This window comes from Numida meleagris, chromosome 17 (assembly GCF_002078875.1).
Source record: "Numida meleagris isolate 19003 breed g44 Domestic line chromosome 17, NumMel1.0, whole genome shotgun sequence".
NCBI classification, from domain to species: domain Eukaryota; kingdom Metazoa; phylum Chordata; class Aves; order Galliformes; family Numididae; genus Numida; species Numida meleagris.
Genome location: NC_034425.1, coordinates 3,191,706 through 3,211,193, shown reverse-complemented (window position 1 = coordinate 3,211,193; position 19,488 = coordinate 3,191,706). Strand labels below are relative to the sequence as shown.

Genomic DNA, 19,488 nt, shown 5'->3' with positions numbered 1-19,488 from the left:
CTTTAATCCTGACCCATTATTCCGGGCTGCGCTGGTCCCCGGCCGCCGCTGCGCAGCGCACACCGCCACCTAACGGCCCTGAGTGGGGCACAGCGATGACTGCCACCACCCGTGCGTGTCCCGGCCCCGCGGACGCCCCGCAGCCAGCCCGAGCCCCGTGGGGACGGGGATAGAGCCCCTGGGGCGAAGGGGCTGTGCCAAAGCGGAGCTGGGGCAGAAGGCTCTGGGATGAGGCCCTGGAGCGAGTCCAGAGAGCGGCAATGGAGCTGTGCAGGATCTGGAGCACATTTCCTGTGGGAAGCGGATGAGGGAATGGGATGGCTCAGTCTGGAGAGAAGGAGCTCAGGGGGAGACCTTATTTCTCTCTACATCTCCCTGACAGGAGGTTGTGGCGAGATGGGGGTCAGCCTCTGCTCCCAGGTAACAGCGGTAGGATGGGAGGTGATGGCCTCAAATTGCACCAGGGGAGAGTCAGGCTGGATATCAGGAAAAATTCATTCTCAGAAAGAGTAGTGATGCAGTGGCACAGGCTGCCCAGGGAGCGGTGGAGTCACCAACCCTGGAGGTGTTCAGGAACTGTGGAGATGTGGCACTGAGGGACGTGATCAGTGGGCATGGTGGGGGTGGGCTGGGACATGGGCACCTTCGAGGTCTTTTCCAGCCTCAGTGAGACTTTGACTCTATGATCCATCCTTAGGCTGCTGGGAATTAGCGAGAAATCCTGCTGCCACACAGCTGCAGAGCCCACTGGGTCGTGGTTAACCTGGCCAGGAGCAACCCGCACCGCAGCCCTGCAGACACCCCAAGACCCTTGGGCCCTGAGCCCAGCCACACTTCAGAGCAATGCAGATGCAAAGTGAAGCAAACCGAGGGGCTTCTGCAGGCAGCCCTTCTGCTCAGGTGCTGAAAGCAGCAGGGAGTTTCTGGGTGCTCTTTACAGAGTCCAGCTTTGCAAAGACCAGCTGAAGCTATTAAATGGCCTCTTCTCTAAGGAAAACGTGGTCAGGTTAATGGGTCTCTGCACTGGGAAGTGGGAGACACATGTGCAGCCCTCAGCAATTCCCTTCATCTCAGTACAGAGCGTCAGGAGCTTGTCTCCAGGTCAGTACCCAAAGAGCTCTGAACGGAGCGGGGCTCTCTCCAGCAGCGCTGCAGCAGCACCAGGAATGGAGCCGTTCTCACACAACATTCCCAGCTCAGCGCTGCCCAGCCCCAACATCCCCCCCACGCCAGCCACTGCACCAGCACCAGGACTCAGAACCCACAGCGTGCAGCCCTGGGCAGAAAAAGAATCTGTCACGAGCAAAAAGCATGTCCTGCACTTACAGAAAGGAAATCCCACAAATCTCACATCCCAGGAACCACGCTTATCTCCCCAAACATCCGTTTCCCTGGAACCCAGAATTCACTCCAAGCACTACTGCTTTTGCTTATGAGGTATCTGGCAGTGATGTCATCACCAAATTGACACAGAGCTGTTTATGCAGCACCATCTTCACGTGGATATGGATCAGGCTTAGCAAAAAAAATAAATAAATAAAATAAAAAATCCACTTTCGGGTTTATTGTGTGATTATTGCTTGTAAAACTAATTCATTTTCTTCACCATTTCCAACCACCCCCAGCCACAAGGCAGACACCCAAAGATCCTTCCTCAAAGCCCCAGGGCAATGGGAGCATAAGTGTGTTTTCCAATGGATATACAAAAAATCTGGGGCAGAGCAAGTTGGACTCAATGACACTTGTGGGTCCCTTCCAACTCAGGTTATTCCACGAAGCTATGAAATCCAACCCTCTGAAATCTAAACCAGAGTTTCTCAAGTCCCAGACCAGCCCTACAATGGACCTGCTGCCCCACTGCCATGCTCACAGCACGAGGTATCACTGCTCCCTAACAAGTAATCCTATGCATTAGCTACACAGCTCAAGCACCACGTGGAGAAGCCAATAGGACAAAGATATTGTGCTTCTGAGCTCATTAAGGCAACAGAAGACATGTGTTGACCCAGACATACTTCCCTAACTACGTACTTGCTCCTACTCAGCATTGTGGTATGCTGGACCTTGGAAGAGCCCTGACTTGCATGAGAACTGTCCTCCCTCGGCCTGGCAGCCTGGGAATCGTGATGCTGGAGGCTGAGAGCCATTCTGGGGAGCACGGGGCAGGGCAGCTCTTGCACGGGGTCAGCCACGCTCAGCAGTGCACGTTGTTATTGCACGGCCAGGCGGGAGGTGTGCCACAGCGGGCTTGTATTTAACGGGGATGAGCTGCAGTTCCAGCAAATGTAAAGCAGACATCAGGAAATGGATAATGCTTCATACCTTGACATGCCTCAGACAACAGCGGGAATGCACACACCGGCCAGGAGGGAGCAGGCAGCCAGGAGCTGGCTGGGAGCAGCACGCAGCACGCTGCAAACACAGCGGTGGCAACGCTGCAGCCTGGGGGAACCTGTTTGACCTATTTGAGGTCACAACAGGTGACAGCACCTGGGAGGTGGAGGAAGGTGGGTGCTCGAAGAAGAATGCTGATGGAAAAAAAAGCTGCAGGTGGTTTTAGGAGCGCACAGCACTTGGGGACAGCACCACACACCGCACGCAGCAAACAACGCGCGTTGGCGCTAAGCAGGAATCGGAGCAGCACCAAAAATCTTGAAGCAGAAAAGACAGTTGAAGCGATCAGAAGCAACCCCAACCCTGCCGCCCCGCTTCTCGCTTTGTAGAGATTAGCTTGGATAAAAGACGACAGAACAGCACATTCCCTCCTAAGGAACATGGTATTGGACCTCTCCTTTCCTTCTGCCCAGGCACGTGGTATGTCCCATGTGGCTCTGAGGACCACTGAACGTGCCCTGTCCTCGTGCATTTGGTCTGAGAGCTGCTGTCTCTGCCTGTTACACTCCGTACATGCACACATGGACATACATTTGTATCCACAGGTGGCACTCTGCTTAACTGAAAGAGTATGAAATGATCATCAGTGGGTTACATAGCACTTCATTTGTTCTGGAGCTGAGCAGATTTCTCGCAGCACGCACTGCTCTCCCAGCCCGCTTCAGGCCCCGCCGAGCACATGCTACTCATTGCAATCAAGTGTCACAATCACTACTAGTCACTTCTAGGTACAGTAGTAAAGGTGGCATTAATAATTTACCTGGGAGATGGCACTTCCTTTCCCATGTACCCATGGGAACCCCATCAACACAGCAACCAGACTCTTCTTTTAAGAAGAAGAAAAGGGCCCCGTGGCAATAACAATTAAGGCTTTGTAGAAAGTTGTGGGCTAATGAAAACAGCCATCTGCTGGGGAAAGCTGCCCCCAGCCGAGCAGCACCCCGCTGCCACCAGAGCCATCTGGAAAGGCAGAGAGCAGGCACAGATGTGAGCGGGACAGCAGCCCCTGAGCACAGCTGTCCGGCCCCAAACCGCGGGAGCAGGATGCCTGGAAACTCATTTTTGTCTTTTTAAGCAGTATTAGCTTGTGGAAATGCGTGAGGGGGGGGGGGTTAACCAGATTCAAAGGAAAGATCAGGTTATATGAGATGATGTTTTCTATACCTGCACTCAAAGGCACCACTGGAGCCTGGTGCCTTGTTACAGGGACAGGGAAACCTTGCTGCCACGGAGCGGCTCAAGCATCCCCCCGTGCACTCAGTGCCTTCACCCCAAGTGCTTGTCGTCAGCATGGGATGCTGGACCAGGGACGCTGCTCCTCTGCAGGAAAGCCTGAGCTGTCCTTGTGCAGAGGAGACCCCATGGGACATGCTGAGCTCCAGCAGCTGTGGGAAAACAGCCCTCAAAGAGGAGAAAGGCCCAATTCCCACCCGCCCCGAGGTGCCCTCACCCCATCCGGCAGCAATACAGTCAGCCCAAGAGTCAGCTCTTCCCACCCACAGCAGAGTACTAATTAAAAGCATGCTCAGGGCCAGAGCAGTGACGAACGCAGCCCCCAGCGCTGCACAGATCTGCTTTCATCTGAGTCATGTTTCGGTTTAGTCACTGAGGTCGGAGCGCTGCTGCACTGGGGGCAGTGCCGGCCCAGCCATGGGGTGCGAGGAGCACCTCCTGAATGGGTGAGCTGCAGCCTGCTCCTCTCCTCCCAGGTGAGAGGGCACATTTTGCACAAAGAACCTAATTAAAGCTGATTTCCTATGCCCCCATGCATAGGTTTCACATTCTCTGCAGCCCCTCTGCTGCTGCCACGCTGAGGATCTTCCTCCACACATCTCCTTCAGCCCCTCCAGATTAGGATAGACAGGAACAGCCCTTCTTCCCCCATCCCCCTATCCCGTATTCCTGTATTTCATGCTGAGCACACATCAGGAATGGTGCTGAGACAGCTGGCACAGCTCTCCCATCCCGCAGGGTACGGCGGCCATGTGCCCATCCTGTGCCAAGCCCTGTGGGCACAGTGCCTTAGCGTAAGGGCTGGTCGTGCTCAGCTGTGCCTGCCCCTGTGCCTGCCTGCAGCCCTGGTGGTGCCACACCTGCACCACTCACAGAAAAGCCGGTTCCAGCAAGGGACAGAGAAACATGTATGCACTTGGACACAGGCAATTTGCAAACATCACTCGTGACCCCAGGAATGAGCATAAGCACCTTTGCACGGACATGCTCACCCAAGGTTTTCCTGCCCTGTGCTACTGAACTCCTGGGAGCAGTGACAGACAGCCCAGGCACGAGGGCTCATGCTGTGTACAGCAGCTGGTGGGTGGGAGAGACCCACCTTCACCACTCCTCTGCAACAAAGAGCCCTAGGTCACACCACCACACCAGCGATCAGTCCTTGTGCAAAGCCTCCACTGAGCAGCGGGAAGGGAACGAGGGCTGCAGAGAGAACGCACCAGGAGGTGTGTAAGGCCAAACTGCACCCACCCTGCAGCCCTCTGACCCCCCACATCCCTGCACACAGCAGCAGAGGGCTTCCCAGCCTGCAGCACTGCCTCTGCCCCAGGAGCAGCTCTCAGGAATGCTTTGAAGTGGCTCAAACCAGAGGAGAAAGCGTGAACAAGAGAGACGGAGAGAGGGACGAGGAGACATCACCTGCACTCTGCAGAAGTGATGAGGAGCGGTAGGTGCTCCCGCAGGTAAGTGCCCTTCCTGGGGCCCTCCACATGTACCCAGATGGGGCCCTGCAGCTTTGCCTGGGGGTTGGCCATGGCAGCAGCTTTCTCTGGCCGCAGTTTCGCTCCACCCTGGATGAGCGTTTCCTCTCATCCTTGTGGTTTCCCTTCAGCAGCGATGCCCGGCAACTGGCTGGGAACGCCCAGTTGCAGGCTGGTGCCCACCAGCTGTGCACGGAGCACGGACACCCACGGTGACATCCCGCTGGGGCTCCCAGCACCAGCCCCTGCCCCTTGCCTTCCCTCCTTGGTCCCATGCACAGAGCCTTGCGGTGTGGCCTGCCCCAACTCCCTGCTGCTAGGAGGAAAAGGTTACGGTTACGGTCACCCTGCACATGCTGCAGAAGCAGCTTGCTGAGACACAGATGCACCCGGGAGCGCATTTTAGAAGTGCTCAGACATGCACCAGGATTTGCATGGGAGTGAGTCACTCCTCTTTCAGTTCCCTCCATCCATGCCCACCCCAGCACCCCAGGCTCCACCAGGTGAGCAGCAGCAGCAGCAGCAGGATGCCCGGCAGCAGCTGGGGCCACATCCATCCCAGCTGGGCAGGCGGTAGCACAGGGCAGGCAGAGAGCTCAACCACAGCACACAGGCACACGCACACACTCAGGAGCCAACCTTCAGGGCAGAAATGCGTCTCCATGCCAAGAGCTCGGCGCTTTTCCTCCCTCTTCCCGACTGGCAGCTCGGAGCTAACAGGCTCAGCATTCATCCCCCCGCGCCGCACGGCACATGGGAACAGAGGGGGGGGAGAGAGAAACTCAAATGAGATCCAGACTTGGAGAGCAGTTTCTTTTTTCCCCCACTCGCTCCCCCCCTGGTTTCTGCTGGAACCACCTTCTGTCTGGAGGGCTCAGGAGGAAGGGGAAAGGGGAAAGGAAAAAAAAAAAAAAAAAAGGCAAAAAGGAAATGTTGCAAAAAATAAATAAATAATGGAATGTGCTGAACGCGCGCCGGAGCGGGGCTGCTGCTCCTCCTAAAGTGCAGAAGCTGCTGGAAAGGTAGGAGGGCAGAGGCAGAATAGAACGTATTAAAGATCGATAGCCTACCTGAAATCCGGTCCCTCTCCATTACTACGGGATATATTTAGCATCCGCGTGTCACGGCCGTCCCTTTTTTCGGTGGCGTCCCCTTCTTTCACCCACTCTCCCTCCCTCCTTGCCTTGCCTCCTCCTCCTCCAAAAAAAGCTCTTTGTCTGGTCTAATTTCTTCAATCTGTTGCAATCATGAATGCATCCAAATTACCACATTTCCATGTGCTGATCATATGTTTGTGCTCCAAACTGAAGTAGCTTTGTCTCTTTGAAACGAAAAGAAAGAGGAAGGGAGGAAGAGAAAGGAGGAAGAAGGAGGAAAAAGGGGGTGCATGACCCCAAAATCCTGGAACTCCCCGGAATACTCCACCAGGCGCAGGAAGAATGGAAATCCCAAGTCCTCTGTGAAACAGTCTTAAAGCCACAGCTCGTGAGCGTCCGGGGGAGCTCTCTGCTCTTCGCAGCTCTCTGTTAATATCCACCAGGAGATGCTTAGGGAACTTGGCTCCTCGCAATAACAGCGCCAACGACTCATCCAGCGTCTCCAACCTCTCCCCGCTTCCCCAGCCTGATTTTGCTGCTATTTCCTCTATCCCCTCCTCCTTCCTTGGCGAGAGCGTTTGCGAAGAGCAAAGCTCCTGCGCGTTCCCTCCACCCTGCCAGGTCTGAAGTTTCGATTCATGCATAAACTATTCGGCTGATGAAGGCTGACTTCACTCCCAGCACAGCACCGCGGGCTGCTGCTCGCTGCACATGTTGACCCTCCCCTGCAGCCGCCGGAGAGCTTCACGCCTGCTCCTGGCGAGGATTCCCCGCTCTGCCTTGGCAGTCCCCTCTGCACAGCCTCGACGGAGGGATGCAATGGGCCGGCCTTGCGGAAACTTCCACTTGGCCATCGGCCAGGGCAGGCAGCAGGGCTGCGGCTGCAACACGGGGCTGCCCCGTGCCCCCCTGTTCCCAGCCTTTGGGCACGCAGCGGGGATGACCCCCTGCTAACCCTAGGGTCGCCGCTGTTCCTCCGAGCCCCCAAAGTGCAGGGATGCAGCAGATGTCCTCCTAAATGCAGCACAGAACTGGTGTGGGAGATGGGGAGCACTGAGCAGAGGAGCTGACTGCCCACAGCCACCCCCCCGTGCCACCCACCGCAAGTGCCTATTGACATCCTGCAGCCTGAGTCACTCAGCCAGATGCAAGGGCACAGTCTCTGTCCCCGGGACCAGCAGACAAGCCAGCTGCAGCCCTTGGACCCTTGTTGGGACCTTGGAGCTCACAGCCTGCACCTATTTTGCACTGCTTTCCAGTGGCAACGTGAAAAATCCCAGCAAACGTGTGTGTTTCCCCATGGAGCAGCTGATGGAGCATTGTTGTCATCAGAGGGGGGAACAAAGCAAACGCTGCATGGCATCTGGCAAGCAGCACAGTCAGGCCAGCAGCAGCCCTACGGATAGAAAAAGCCAAAGTGGAGGAGGCATCTCCGGGATGCTCCATGCCTTAGGAAAGTTCTAATCCCCAGCAGTCAGAGCATGAGTTATTCACTATGCAAGAAGGCTTAGATTCCTTCCCAAATTCCTGCTCTTTCTCTATTAATGCTTTGCATGTTCCTGCTACCAGTGCCTAAGGCATTAAGAGGGGACAATGAGCAAAACTTTCCCATGCACAGCCCCAAACCACGCTTCCTGCCTGACACTGTGAAGGTGCCCAACACAAAGCAGGAGCCCAGGGGAGCTGCTGTCCCAGCACAGCACAAAACCCAGTCCTCTGCATTCACCACCATCCACAGCCCTCATGGCCATGTGCCTTATGCCATAAGCAGGCTGACACTGCAGAGGAAGGGAAAAACTTGGGAAGTACCAAGAAAGGAAGAAGGTGAATGGAAAGGAAGAAGGGATGGGCAGCACGCATGCTTCAGCCTGGGGATTTTAACCCATTGAGAACCAGGTGATCAGGAGCAGCAGAGCAAAGGGATCATTCCTGCAGATTGGTACAAGACACCCAGTGAAGTGAATCCAAATGATGATTAATGAACCTCGACTTTAATTTCATAAAACCTCAGGGTGGATGCTCTCATCCAGACTCAAGTCCTCAAGCAAATTTTGCAGATTCCCTTTAAAGGTGCAGCCACATCACTCCACCATGTGGAGCTTGGAGCTGGTAGGAGCTGCAGTCTCTGGCAGCAGCGTGTAACCCAGCCCTGCTGCTGAGTGAGCTGGGAAGGCCAAGTGCTACAAGTTGGTGCAGGGAGCAGGGCCTCCAAGTGCACTGACAGTGGTGCCAGAGAGCTGCAGGGCCTGGAGGGGCAGAGAAACGTGGTGCAAGAGGTTCCTCACCACTCAGATTCCATTCAGCAAAGCATTCTCACATGAGGAAACACAGGTCCAAGCTCAAACACCGCACACATCTCGCCCCATCCTGTCCACGCTAGGGAGGAATGTATCTTTAAGGAGAGCCCCTGCTCCAGCTCTCCTCCGTGCTGGCTCTCAACCTCTCTGCCTGAAAGCTTCAAACTGCCGGAAATCCCGAGCATATCCTCCCTGGGCTCTGTGCTTGCGCTTTAACACTCATGTGCTGAAGTATTAATAGCAGCTGGCAGCACAGAGCGAAAGGCGAGGCAGTGCAGGAGAACTGCTCGCTCCCTCCTGATGCACATTAACTCTTCCAGGATCCTCAACAGCTGCCAACCTGCCTGGACTGCTTGCTGCCATTGGCCCAGCCCCGGAGATCACCCATGCCTCACAGAACCATAGAGTGGTTGGTGTAGGAAGGGACCCTGAAAAGCCATCAGGTCCCATCCCCTGCACTGAGCAGGGACACCCACAGCTCCATCAGTGCTCAGAGCCCATCCCCTGACCTTGGCTGTCTGCAGGGACGGGGCACCACCACCTCTCTGGGCAACCTCCACCACTGCCTTACTGCCTGTGGTGTAAAAACTTCTTCCTTATATCCAGTCTAAGTCTCCCCTCTTTTAGTTTGCAACCATTTTCCCTTGTCCTATCACACAGACCCTGCTAAAGAGGCTGTCCCCTTCTCTCTCACAGCTGCCCCTTGAGATACTGAAGGCTGCTCTCAGCAATCCCAGGAGCCTTCTCTTCTCCAGGCTGCACAGCCCCAGCCCTCAGCCTGTCCTTGTAGGGTTGTTCTATCCCTGAGAGCATTTCTGGGGCCCTTCTCTGGACACATTCCAACAGGTCCAAGTCTCTCCCATACTGAGGACTCCACATCTGGACGCAGTGCTCCAGGTGAGGTCTCACAGCACAGAGCAGAGGGGCGGATCCTATCCCTGACCTGCTGGCAATGCTGTTTTGGGTGCAGCCCAGGGTGCAGTTGGCTTTCTGTGCTCCATACTTTCATCCCCACTCCTGTGTGGATAGCAGAGGTTGCTGCAACCCAGAGAAGGGTTGTGCTCCTGTCCTGGGCGCAGGATAAATATAGCAAGGAGCAAATTGGTGCTCTCTGCCCAAGGCACAATTAGGGGTTTTGGGAAATGCCAGACACCGCCGGATGTGCGGCTGAGGAGGCTCACGGCGTGCCTGTGGTGTGCAGCCAGGGCTGGGGAATTCGCCTCTGCCCACGTGACGAGGGACACCGCGATGGAGGGGAAGAGGGAAAACGGAGCAGCCATGAGCTCTGCCAACATGCCCAAGGGCAATTTACAAATTGACGTTTCAGCAACAAAAAAGATGAGGAACAAAAACACCATGGGGAGAAGCACATACCCAACAGAGAGAAATGTGACCACACACAGCAGCGTAGGTAACCAGCACTGCAGGAGTTAGCACACCCTAACCAGGCCAAGGCACACCAGCCTTCCTTCAATTCCAGTAATTAAGGAATCACTACACCTTAATTCTCAGCTTGTGCACAACAGCCAGCATTCCCTCCTGCACACTAACTAATGCACATCTCCACTTGAAGCACGTGGCATCCCCAAAGGACCACCCCAGGCAGCTCCACGTGTCTGCATTATGCAAACACAGGACGTGTGTCCGTGCAGCAAACCAAGCACCTGAGCCCAGAGTAGCCTTCCCACATTAACTTCTTGCTGCCTGGGATTTGGCTTTCCTGCAGAGACACGTGCATGGAGCTGCACTGCTGCAGAAAGGGACTCTCCAGGCTGACCTGGCTTCACCCTTCACTGCTTCACCCTTGGGATGAGGAGGACGGAGAGGACACATGTCACCAGGCTTGTCACCAGGAGCCCGAGGAAATGAGCGGTGAGTGTGCATGGGGACGCTCGCTGGCACAGAGAGCTGCGCAGCTGGTGTGCCCAGAGTGGGGCTGGGAACAAAGGGGAACAGAGACTGCCCGAAGAAATGTGTATGACCTCATCTAGGGACACGTCCAACACAACCAGGCTGCGGCCAAAAATCCTGGGTTAACTCTTCTGCAGCTCTGCCAAGGTGAAAGGCGCAGTCTGGGCTGAAAACATCACAGCACCGAGATGTAGGCTCCCCCAGCTCCCAGCAGCACACTGCACCCACAGCCCGGGGATGCAACAGCCAACAGGAAACCAAGGCAGGATTCAGCAAGGCTGGGATAAGCTGAAGGTCTGGACAGAAGCTTAGTGCAGGAGTTCCCAGCTCCACTTGCTCAGGCATCACAGAATCACAGAATGGCTCAGGTTGGAAGACACCTTAAAGACCATCCAGTTCCACCCCCTGCCACAGGTAGGGCTGCCAACCACTAAATGAGGCATCAGATCAGGTCACCCAAGGCCCCATCCAGCCTGGCCTTGGGCACCTCCAGGGCTGGGGTACCACGGCTGCACACAGAGGGCTGTGCTGTGCCCACACCTGAGCTGCAGGAGGGATTTGTCAGTTCTGGCAGTATTTCCCTGGGGAAAAACAACTCAGGAAACCTAATGGTTTTTATAGCACTCTGAATTAGCTTACATAACTGTAGTCATGAACGCTTGACTTGGGAGCCCCTGGCTTTTGGTATTTCTTATATTGCCACTATTCTAAAGCTGCTCTCTTGGACACTGAGCATAGAGAGGAGATCGTCCTCAGGCCAAGGGACTAAACCAAGAGATGGAAACAGCACAACCTATTGCCATATTTACCTTAAACTCATTGCATGCATTTGGGATCCTCACTGCAACATCTGACTTCATCAGGGTTCACTAATCTGGGATGCTCCAATTGAAGCTAGTGCCCACAGCCCCCCACCAGGACATACAGCTTCCCATTTCAGTGCCCCAGAGGGACCCCCAGCCTCATGGACAATGCAAACAGCGCTGCTTACAGCATCTCTGCTGCTCTGTCTCCCTCTGTGAAATGGGAACACCAATTCCTGTCAAAGGGAAACCACCAGGCTTAAGCAGGGAAAAGCAAAATGGGAAGAAATAAGAAGTATCTGTGCAACAGCTCTGGTAAGGAGTCACACAGACACACCACCCCTGGCTGGCTGATAATGAAGGAAGCATGGCTCTTTTCTGGCACTGCCAGAGCCTTTTCCACAAGGAGATGAATGTGTCATTAGACATGGAGCCCTTCAGCAAGCACTTGTTTAATTTCACAGCCCTGAAGTTAGAGCTGCGTTAGAGCTTGGCACCACCTAAAGGGTGGGTGAGGGGCTCAACATGCCCCAAAATCCAAGCATCCTGACACGGCTATAAAGCCTGGAGGGAGTCCCAATAGAAGTATTTAAACAGCATAAAACCGACCACTCCAATGATGGGTTTCATGACATCAATGAGTGCCCATTTGTAATGCAACCCAGATAGCTGGCCTTGAGCTTTATGCCTCTCTAAATTACGCTTCCAAAAAGCCCCGAGACAAGCTGTGGTTGATTCCCAGCCAGCTGCTGACGCTGCAGGACAGGGCTGCACTGCCTGCCCGGGATGGGAGCGTGGCTGCAGCTGCCCTGGCAGCCTGCCCCTGCCCTGCTCCACACAGCCCAACAGCGAGACAAAGGCTGAAACAGGAAAGCAGAGGCACCTGTCCCCCTCCTCCCCCTTTGGGGTTTCTCACAAACAAAGCACCTGACCTGAAATAACAGCGGTGCAAGAGCAGTGAATGGGATGGCATCCCCCTCCCTCCTGCATATACCTGCACAGGAGGGATATGCTGGCTCAGTTACATCAGTAAGTATACCTTTTTTGAACCCTCCTATATTATCCTTACAATGGAGAGTTCCTTCCTCTTAGCAAAACCCAAATTGCAGCCTGGAAGAAAATCGAAGTCCAGAGCGCAGCTGGCAGCCAGGAGGAACCCGATGCTGATACCTTCCACACCAGCTGCTCCGGGGCTACTCTCTGCCTGTTTGGGAACACAGCTCTACTTGAGATGGCAAATGTCAGCAAATATTTCTCTCCTTCAAATCCATCACGTACAGCTAGAGGAAAATGAAGTGGGAGTAACTTCCCTAACTGTTCTTAACCTTGCAGAAATATTACCCCAAGCTACCAAAAATCAGGTGACAGCGGCATTTTAGAGGCCAACCCTGCCCTCTGACAGAGCCTTTCATGAAAGGCTTCCCATTCCCTCTCTGCCTGTTTCCAATTGCACATTGAACAGAGCCTCCAACCCACTCACAAAGCTCAAGCCTCATCGGCAGAGTCTCATGTCTCAATTGGGGGGTGACGGTGCCAAATCCAGTCACTTTCCCAGCCCAGGTCTGGCTGAAGGCTGCACACCAGGACAGCGCTGCTCCACACAGGGAGCTGGAGCCCCGCAGCCAGACCACCCCAAAGAAAACATAGTTCCCTGTAATCCTATGGGGACATGGGCTCCTTCAAGAAGCCTATGCTTCCTGTCCTAAAATAGCTGCTCTCAGACACTTGGATAGCCACCAGCTCTCTCCACTGACCACCAAGAAGCCCAGATGTGTCCCACCGCAATGCCTTACCCAGGACTACTCAGAAGTCCTACACGAAACAAAAACTGAAGCTCTGAACTCTCAGAATTGCTGCTCCCTGAGCTGGATGCCAAGCCATACAATTGCTTTCAAAATCACAAGAAAAACCAAGAGGATTCATCAAACAAGGTTCCCAAAAAGAAGCCAGATTTGGGGTCCCAGTGTCACTGCGTGTCCCAGGGATATGCATGGTCTGCAGATGACTGTGCAGCTATCTAGATTCCAAGAGTCAGTGGCTATGGAAATGCATGTCATCCCTTTCTTTGTTTAGGGTGGCAAAGAGCCCAAAACAACCCCCTTCTGTGACGCTTCATTTACAGCCACTGCTCAGTCATCCCAGTCCCAATTTATCTTGCATAGGAATAAAAGCTTCTGGGTACAGGGCCAGATGTGCAGAGGGGAAAATTTGGATCTGAAACAAGGGGAAATTGAGTTGCAGTTATATAGAGTCATAAATATTTACTGCAATGTAAAATGGAGCACTGAGTTGCTCATTTCATTTTAACTTAAAAAAAAAAAAATATTTAAAAGATCTCTCACCAAAAAAGTGGAAAAGTATATAATTAGAGTTTAAAGAAAACAAGCTTGAACAAATGTGCTGTGTCTTCCAATTTAGATTCTCCACACTCCAGTTACCTTTGGAGCTGTACCAATTCCCCTTTCTGTCCTCGGACATATGTATAGGAAAACATGCGATGCGAGGGCTACAACTGCAGTTTTGTTGTTGCACACACAGAAGATAAACATGCAGTTCTGTTCAAAACTCACAGCTTCTGCACCAGTGGCCACGTTTCAGGGCAGTTTTTGCCGTTTGTGCTGCAGCTCAGCTCTCTGCTCCTGCCGCCATCAGCACCCAGATGAACGCTGACTCCACACTGATTTATTACACAGTGCATTTTTCCAGCTATCTTATATCAGTTTGTGGCCAAAAGGCTGATCAGACCACATTTACATCCACTGATACATCACAGCATCTCAATGCTGTATGACTGTGAGGCTCCAGAGCTGCAAGGACCACATCACAGTGTGCCGTGCACCCTGTCACCGTGTCTGTGCCATACCTGCAACAGCTCTGGGCCTGTCCCTACTTCTGATGAAGACCAGGCAGGCAGTGTCACAGCTTCCAAAGCCCGTAAGTGTGCCCTAAACCAGATGCCTGTGACTAATCCCCATCCCACATGTGCTCATTCCCCAGTACAGCAGAATGTTGAGGTCAGTGCTGCAGGAAAGCTTCTGAGGGTGGCTTTCTCCTCCCCCCATCACAGAGGGAAAAGCTGACAACGACTGTTTGGATAAATCCATCTGGGAGCTGAGACAGGATATGAGGGCTGAGAAGATGAATTGAAATAGCAAACAGAGCCCACAGGGAGCAACTGTGAGTGACAGAGATCGAGGGAATGGGAGCGGATGGAAGCCCCAACCCCAATGTGGGCAGCGCTGGGCATGGAGCAGGCAAGCGGGTTCTCTGCAAGCAGAGGTGAGCAGCAGCACCCCAGGGAAAATGATGAGGCAATGCCACGGGGGAGGCTGTACATCAGTTTGGATATTAGAAACAATTTCTTCCCTAAAAGAGTGGTGAAGCATCAGCACAGGCTGCCCAGGGAGGTGGTGGAGTCACCGTCCCTAGAGGTGCTCAAGAACCACGGAGATGTGGCACTGAGGGACGTGGTCAGTGGGCATGGTGGGGGTGGGCTGGGGTTGGGTGTGGTGATCTGAGAGTTCTTTTCCAACCTTAATGATTCTATGAATTCTGTGCAGCCCAACCAGCACACAGACCGCAGAGCTGATGGACTCAGGTGCTCCCAAGCACTGCGGCTGCTCCGCTGCGTTCCCAGAGGCTGCAAAACACCTTCCAAGAAGGAACCCCTCCCACCTGCTTCCTTCTGAATCAGAAACAGCTTCAGAAACATTACACTGCAATTAGGAGTGTAAATTTAGTCATAAGCACGTATAATCCATAAATCTCCACATCCAATAAAAAATAATAGCTAAAGAGAGTAAGAACAAGATGCTAATTACTAAAGCTGTATTTCAACCTCGGGCCATTCCTGCTTTCTGTTACCTCCTGTCAGACCCCTGAAATTGAGATGGGCTTTTCTAATTATTCTCTCTGGATCCATTATTCAGTAAGTAATTAATCTTTTATTTTACACTGCTCTCTCTTTTCACAGTTATTTTATATATACTGCTCTCTTTTATATAAATGCTACTCTGTTGCTACTGCACAGGGAACTCTGCATTTATCAGCAGCCTTCACCAAATAGGAGCTGCATTTTCCAGGAGTTACCCATTCCATTCTCCCAACCCCTTTGTCGTTAATTGGTTGGTTGCATTTGTTGTTGATTGGTTTTGTTTTTTATTGGATGAGGAAGTTTGAAAAAGAAAGAGCCATGCAACTCACTGGGGCTGGTCTGGTCACTGAGCCTGCGCAGTCTCCCGCTGGAGGTCCGGGTGATTCCTACAGCAAGAAGAAGGTTTGCATGAGCCAAGGGAGAGCATGTGAACATGGCATGTTCCTCAGTTTCTCTTTCTTAAGCACAACAAAAGTGGGCAGGAAAGAAATACATGGACTGAGCCCTCAATGTGGGATGCTGTGCTCTGCAATGACCCCAGACACTATGATTTCCCTGTATAGAGATTTCCTTCTGGGGGTTCCGCAGGAGGAGCAGGGGCTCCCGTGTCCTTCCATCATCTCAGCACAGGGATGGGACTTGGTGGGCTCCCAGCTCAGCCCTAACCCAGCCAGGTCACACCAATGTTTTTAATAGGAATTTCTACTCTGCAAACTGCTAAAAGTCTCCCAAATCTTTTCTGTGACGGTGTTGTTTAATTGGGAGTGACTGACTTTAAAGAAGTATCTTCTCACCAATCTGTTGGAGAAGAAGGAAAAGGATTAAAATAGCATTAAAATAAGCTGCAACACATCCCCCAGCATGTAACATAGCCTCACCCTTACAAACCTTGTCAGCTGTAGGAGTCTGCATCGTACACAAAAGAGGGAAAAAAAGTATAAAAGGCAGGAAAACGTCCATAGCAGTGAGCCTGGGATGGAGGGAGGGAAGGGAAAAGCACTGCCTGGCAACTCGGCATGGAAAAAATGCCTCACGCTCAGAAACTGTTGCTTGTGTGTATGCATATGCGCGTGTATTTTCTCTCTGCCTTCCCTCTTTTAACATAAAAAGCCTCTGTGCCTACGAAGCCATGTGGCTGAGCCGCAGGGCTGCTCCCGGGGAGCCGTGGTGGCACAGGGCAGCTCGAAGCACCGCACTGCTCTGCGCATCGCTCAGCCCACGCTGCCCATTACTGACACAGAGAAAGGGGCTCGTGCACTGTAATCAGCATTAAAACTCTTAACCGGGGTCATGTATTTTTTCTTAACCACAGTCCCTGATTTTTTCTTAATTATTCCGCCCTCAAATGCCTATTGATTCTCTGGCAAAGAAGGAAAAGACACGATTCCTGTGCTCAGCAGGGCTCTGAGTCCCCCCTCTCCAGACACAGAGCACTCAGGTCCTGGCACATAGAAGCAGCACCTCTGCCTCATACATACACGTGCAAGATGTGCACTGAAATCTGGCTTTAGAGATTGCCCAAAACCCGGAGAAAAACATCCCTGACGGGTGGCATGCTAAAGAAGGCAGATATGCAGTCATGCTGAGCTGGTTAAATACATCCTTTCATGTTCAAAGGCTTCATCCAGTCTGCGGCAAAGCAGGATGGAAGCGGAGCGAGGAGCTTACAGGCTTGGACAGGATCACACGTAGGAAATGGGCTTCATTCCCTTCAGCAGTGGAAAAACACACACATGGGTTGGAGCATCCGCACGGCACCGCTGCAGCACCCATGCACGGCTGAGCAGTATCCCTGGGCAAACGCTTCTGAGAAGCCTGTTATCTACTCTGCCAATGCTATCTGCAATCTTTTTAAATACGTAAGCAAAAAGGTGGGCAAGATAAACTGATCTGTATTGGAGACGGGATCAGAAGGAAGTTTTTCCGACAGCTGTTGCTCCAATGCTTGCGTCACACAGTATTAATAATACATAATAATGCTGTTAATCCCCTCCCAACAGAAGGGGAAATAAGGAGGAAACCAACAATTCATCCACGCTGTCCAACAAATCTGGAAGGAGGAGGCAGCACCGTGCAGCCCCAGCCCATGATGCCTCATGGCCCCTCCACCAAGACAGCATCCAGACAGCCCTGGAAAGCCAATAATAATCAACAGGGAATGCTGGCAGGCCAGCAAGACTGAAGAGAAGTTCTGTCAAAAAACAAGAAAGCAATAGCTAAAAATATGCTGCTCTGAGCAGGCTGCCAGGAAGCCAGTGATGTGGGCAGGATTGGAGCATCAGCACACCAACAGCATTCCAGGGTTATCTCTATTTATAGTGTAGGAGCAGCAGGCTGAGCCCCACTTCGGGGCCATGGGGCTATGAGACGAGAATCAATGCTTTCCACCCCAGACGTGGTGTCTATGAGCCTTCCCTCTTAACACAGTTCAAGTGCCCTCAGGCCATCCTATAAATTTAATGTAGTGCACTGGACTAAGAGACATAATGAAATGTGCTTTATTTGGTTGAAATTTGGAATGCTTTCCCACACTCCAGTGGAATGACTTCAAACTGGAAGAGTCCAACAGCTAAAATAGGTCCATCCAAGAACAGTTCATTCAGCCTAGCAGATGTGTGACAGCAGCACAGCACCGTAACTTTCTCAGAGCTCAGTCCCACCTTGGCTCAGAGGCTGAGCAGTAGGTTTTCACATTTATCATCAAAGACTAATCCCCTCTAGGCCCGCAGGCTGGGACCATCTGGCACACCTGGCGCACAGCAGCACTGTAGGCATGCTAGGCTGGACTGGGTACTCCAACACAACTACTGAAAGCAAAACTGCTCCAACAGGGCCATGTCAGTGCAAGTGAGGTCTCAGGCAGGCTCATGTGGAAATCATAGAATCATTAAGGCTGGAAAAGATGACTAAGACCATCTAGACCAACCATCGACCCATCACCACCATTCCCACTAAAGCACTCTCAACAGCAAATACGTTGCTAAGTGTTCTAGTACTTTGTGCTTCTTGCAGCTGTTGCTGTAACACACCATGGGTGCAAAGCATTCCAGTATTGGGAGACTGAAGCTGGTGTATCTGGGCAAACTGCCCGTACTACAGCGCAACCTTCCCAATTGACTTGGCTGAACCTGACACCAGCACTTAGAAGATGTCAGCGGTGTCAGAGAAGTACAACAGCAATACAGTCAGCATGTACATTCTCCAAAATAAATCACAGCTTTTTCATGATAAATCCCAAATTTTCCAACTGTTCCAACAAACTTTTCCGTTTATTCCCAACTTTTCCAACTATTCCCAACAAAATGTACACGTAATAGTAACAAGACAGGCTACTTGAAATTTATTTTCTCCTCACAGTAGATGATCCATGCCACTACACTCATACCACAAAGAAATCAAAGAACAAGAGTCTAATTTCCATCATCAAGAGAAACCACAGGACGAGGACAAACAACGGAGGATGTAACCCAGAAACTTGCTCTCTACACAGTCCAGTAAAAAACAAAAACCAAACAAAGGAACCCAAACCAAACAAGGGTCATGTTGGAAAGGGTCAAAACCAGCAGGAGGCATCCCAAAGTGGTCCCAACTCCCCCGAGCAGCCAGCATGACCTTATTCTGTTCAGTGCAGTTGCTGGTGGGTTGGAGCTCATATTACATGGGTTCCTTCTTCACCCAGAACAAAGGCAGCAGGGTGTCAAATATACTCTCAGGACCATCTGTTATGGACCATACAGAGTGTGAACTCCCTCTCATTTTACCTATATCTCAAGTACCACCCCAACAGCAAGAGAACTGTCTTCACAGGCAGATGTATCCCTTCCTACTCCACACAGACAAGATCTATTAGGTCTTTAGATACAACAGCTGGAGAAGACTTCATTGACAAGGAGGATGGGAGCTGTTAACAGAGACAGTTGTGCACACCACCTCAGCAGCTCTTTCAGTGTCAGAGCTGACCAAACTGCAAACTAATAATGCTGATGTTGGACATCACAGCCCAGTGTTGGAAATTACAGTCCAGTGTTGGACATCACAGTCCTATGCTGGACATTACAACCCTATGTTGGACATCACAACCCTATGCTGGACATCACAGCTCAGTGTTAAACATCATGGCCCAGTGCTGGACATTACAGTCCAATGTTGGACATTACGGCCCAGTGTTGTACATCACAGCCCAACATCAGCATTCCAGTCAGTGCACACAGCCTGGAGTCAGTGGAGCAGCAGGTGACAGAGAGGTCGCAAAGGAGCTGGGGACCACGAGGGAAGGACATCTGTTTGCAGAGACCAAATGTCTCTGTAACCTCGAGCCCAGCTCCAGTGAACCACACAATTACAGCCTCAGTTCCATTAGCTTGAAATCCACTTGCAACATCAACTTCAAAAGGAGTGTGT

The 19,488-nt window shown here is 52.3% G+C and overlaps 1 protein-coding gene across 4 annotated transcripts in view; it reads right to left on the bottom strand.

Annotated features, from left to right (window-relative positions):
• The window catches only part of SEPT9 (septin 9), a 95,989-nt gene that overhangs the window by 61,643 nt on the left and 14,858 nt on the right, over positions 1-19,488 (bottom strand). Inside the window, exon 2 of one of the 4 annotated variants that reach the window (XM_021414531.1) lies at positions 15,417-15,473. The exons of 1 other annotated variant lie outside the window; for it this stretch is intronic. In XM_021414531.1, coding sequence (XP_021270206.1) covers positions 15,417-15,473 — 57 coding nt within the window. Of the gene's footprint in view, positions 1-5,744; positions 5,918-6,175; positions 7,039-15,416; positions 15,474-19,488 lie in introns of those variants that run through there. 2 more of the 4 variants (XM_021414533.1, XM_021414530.1) reach the window with 2 other exon arrangements.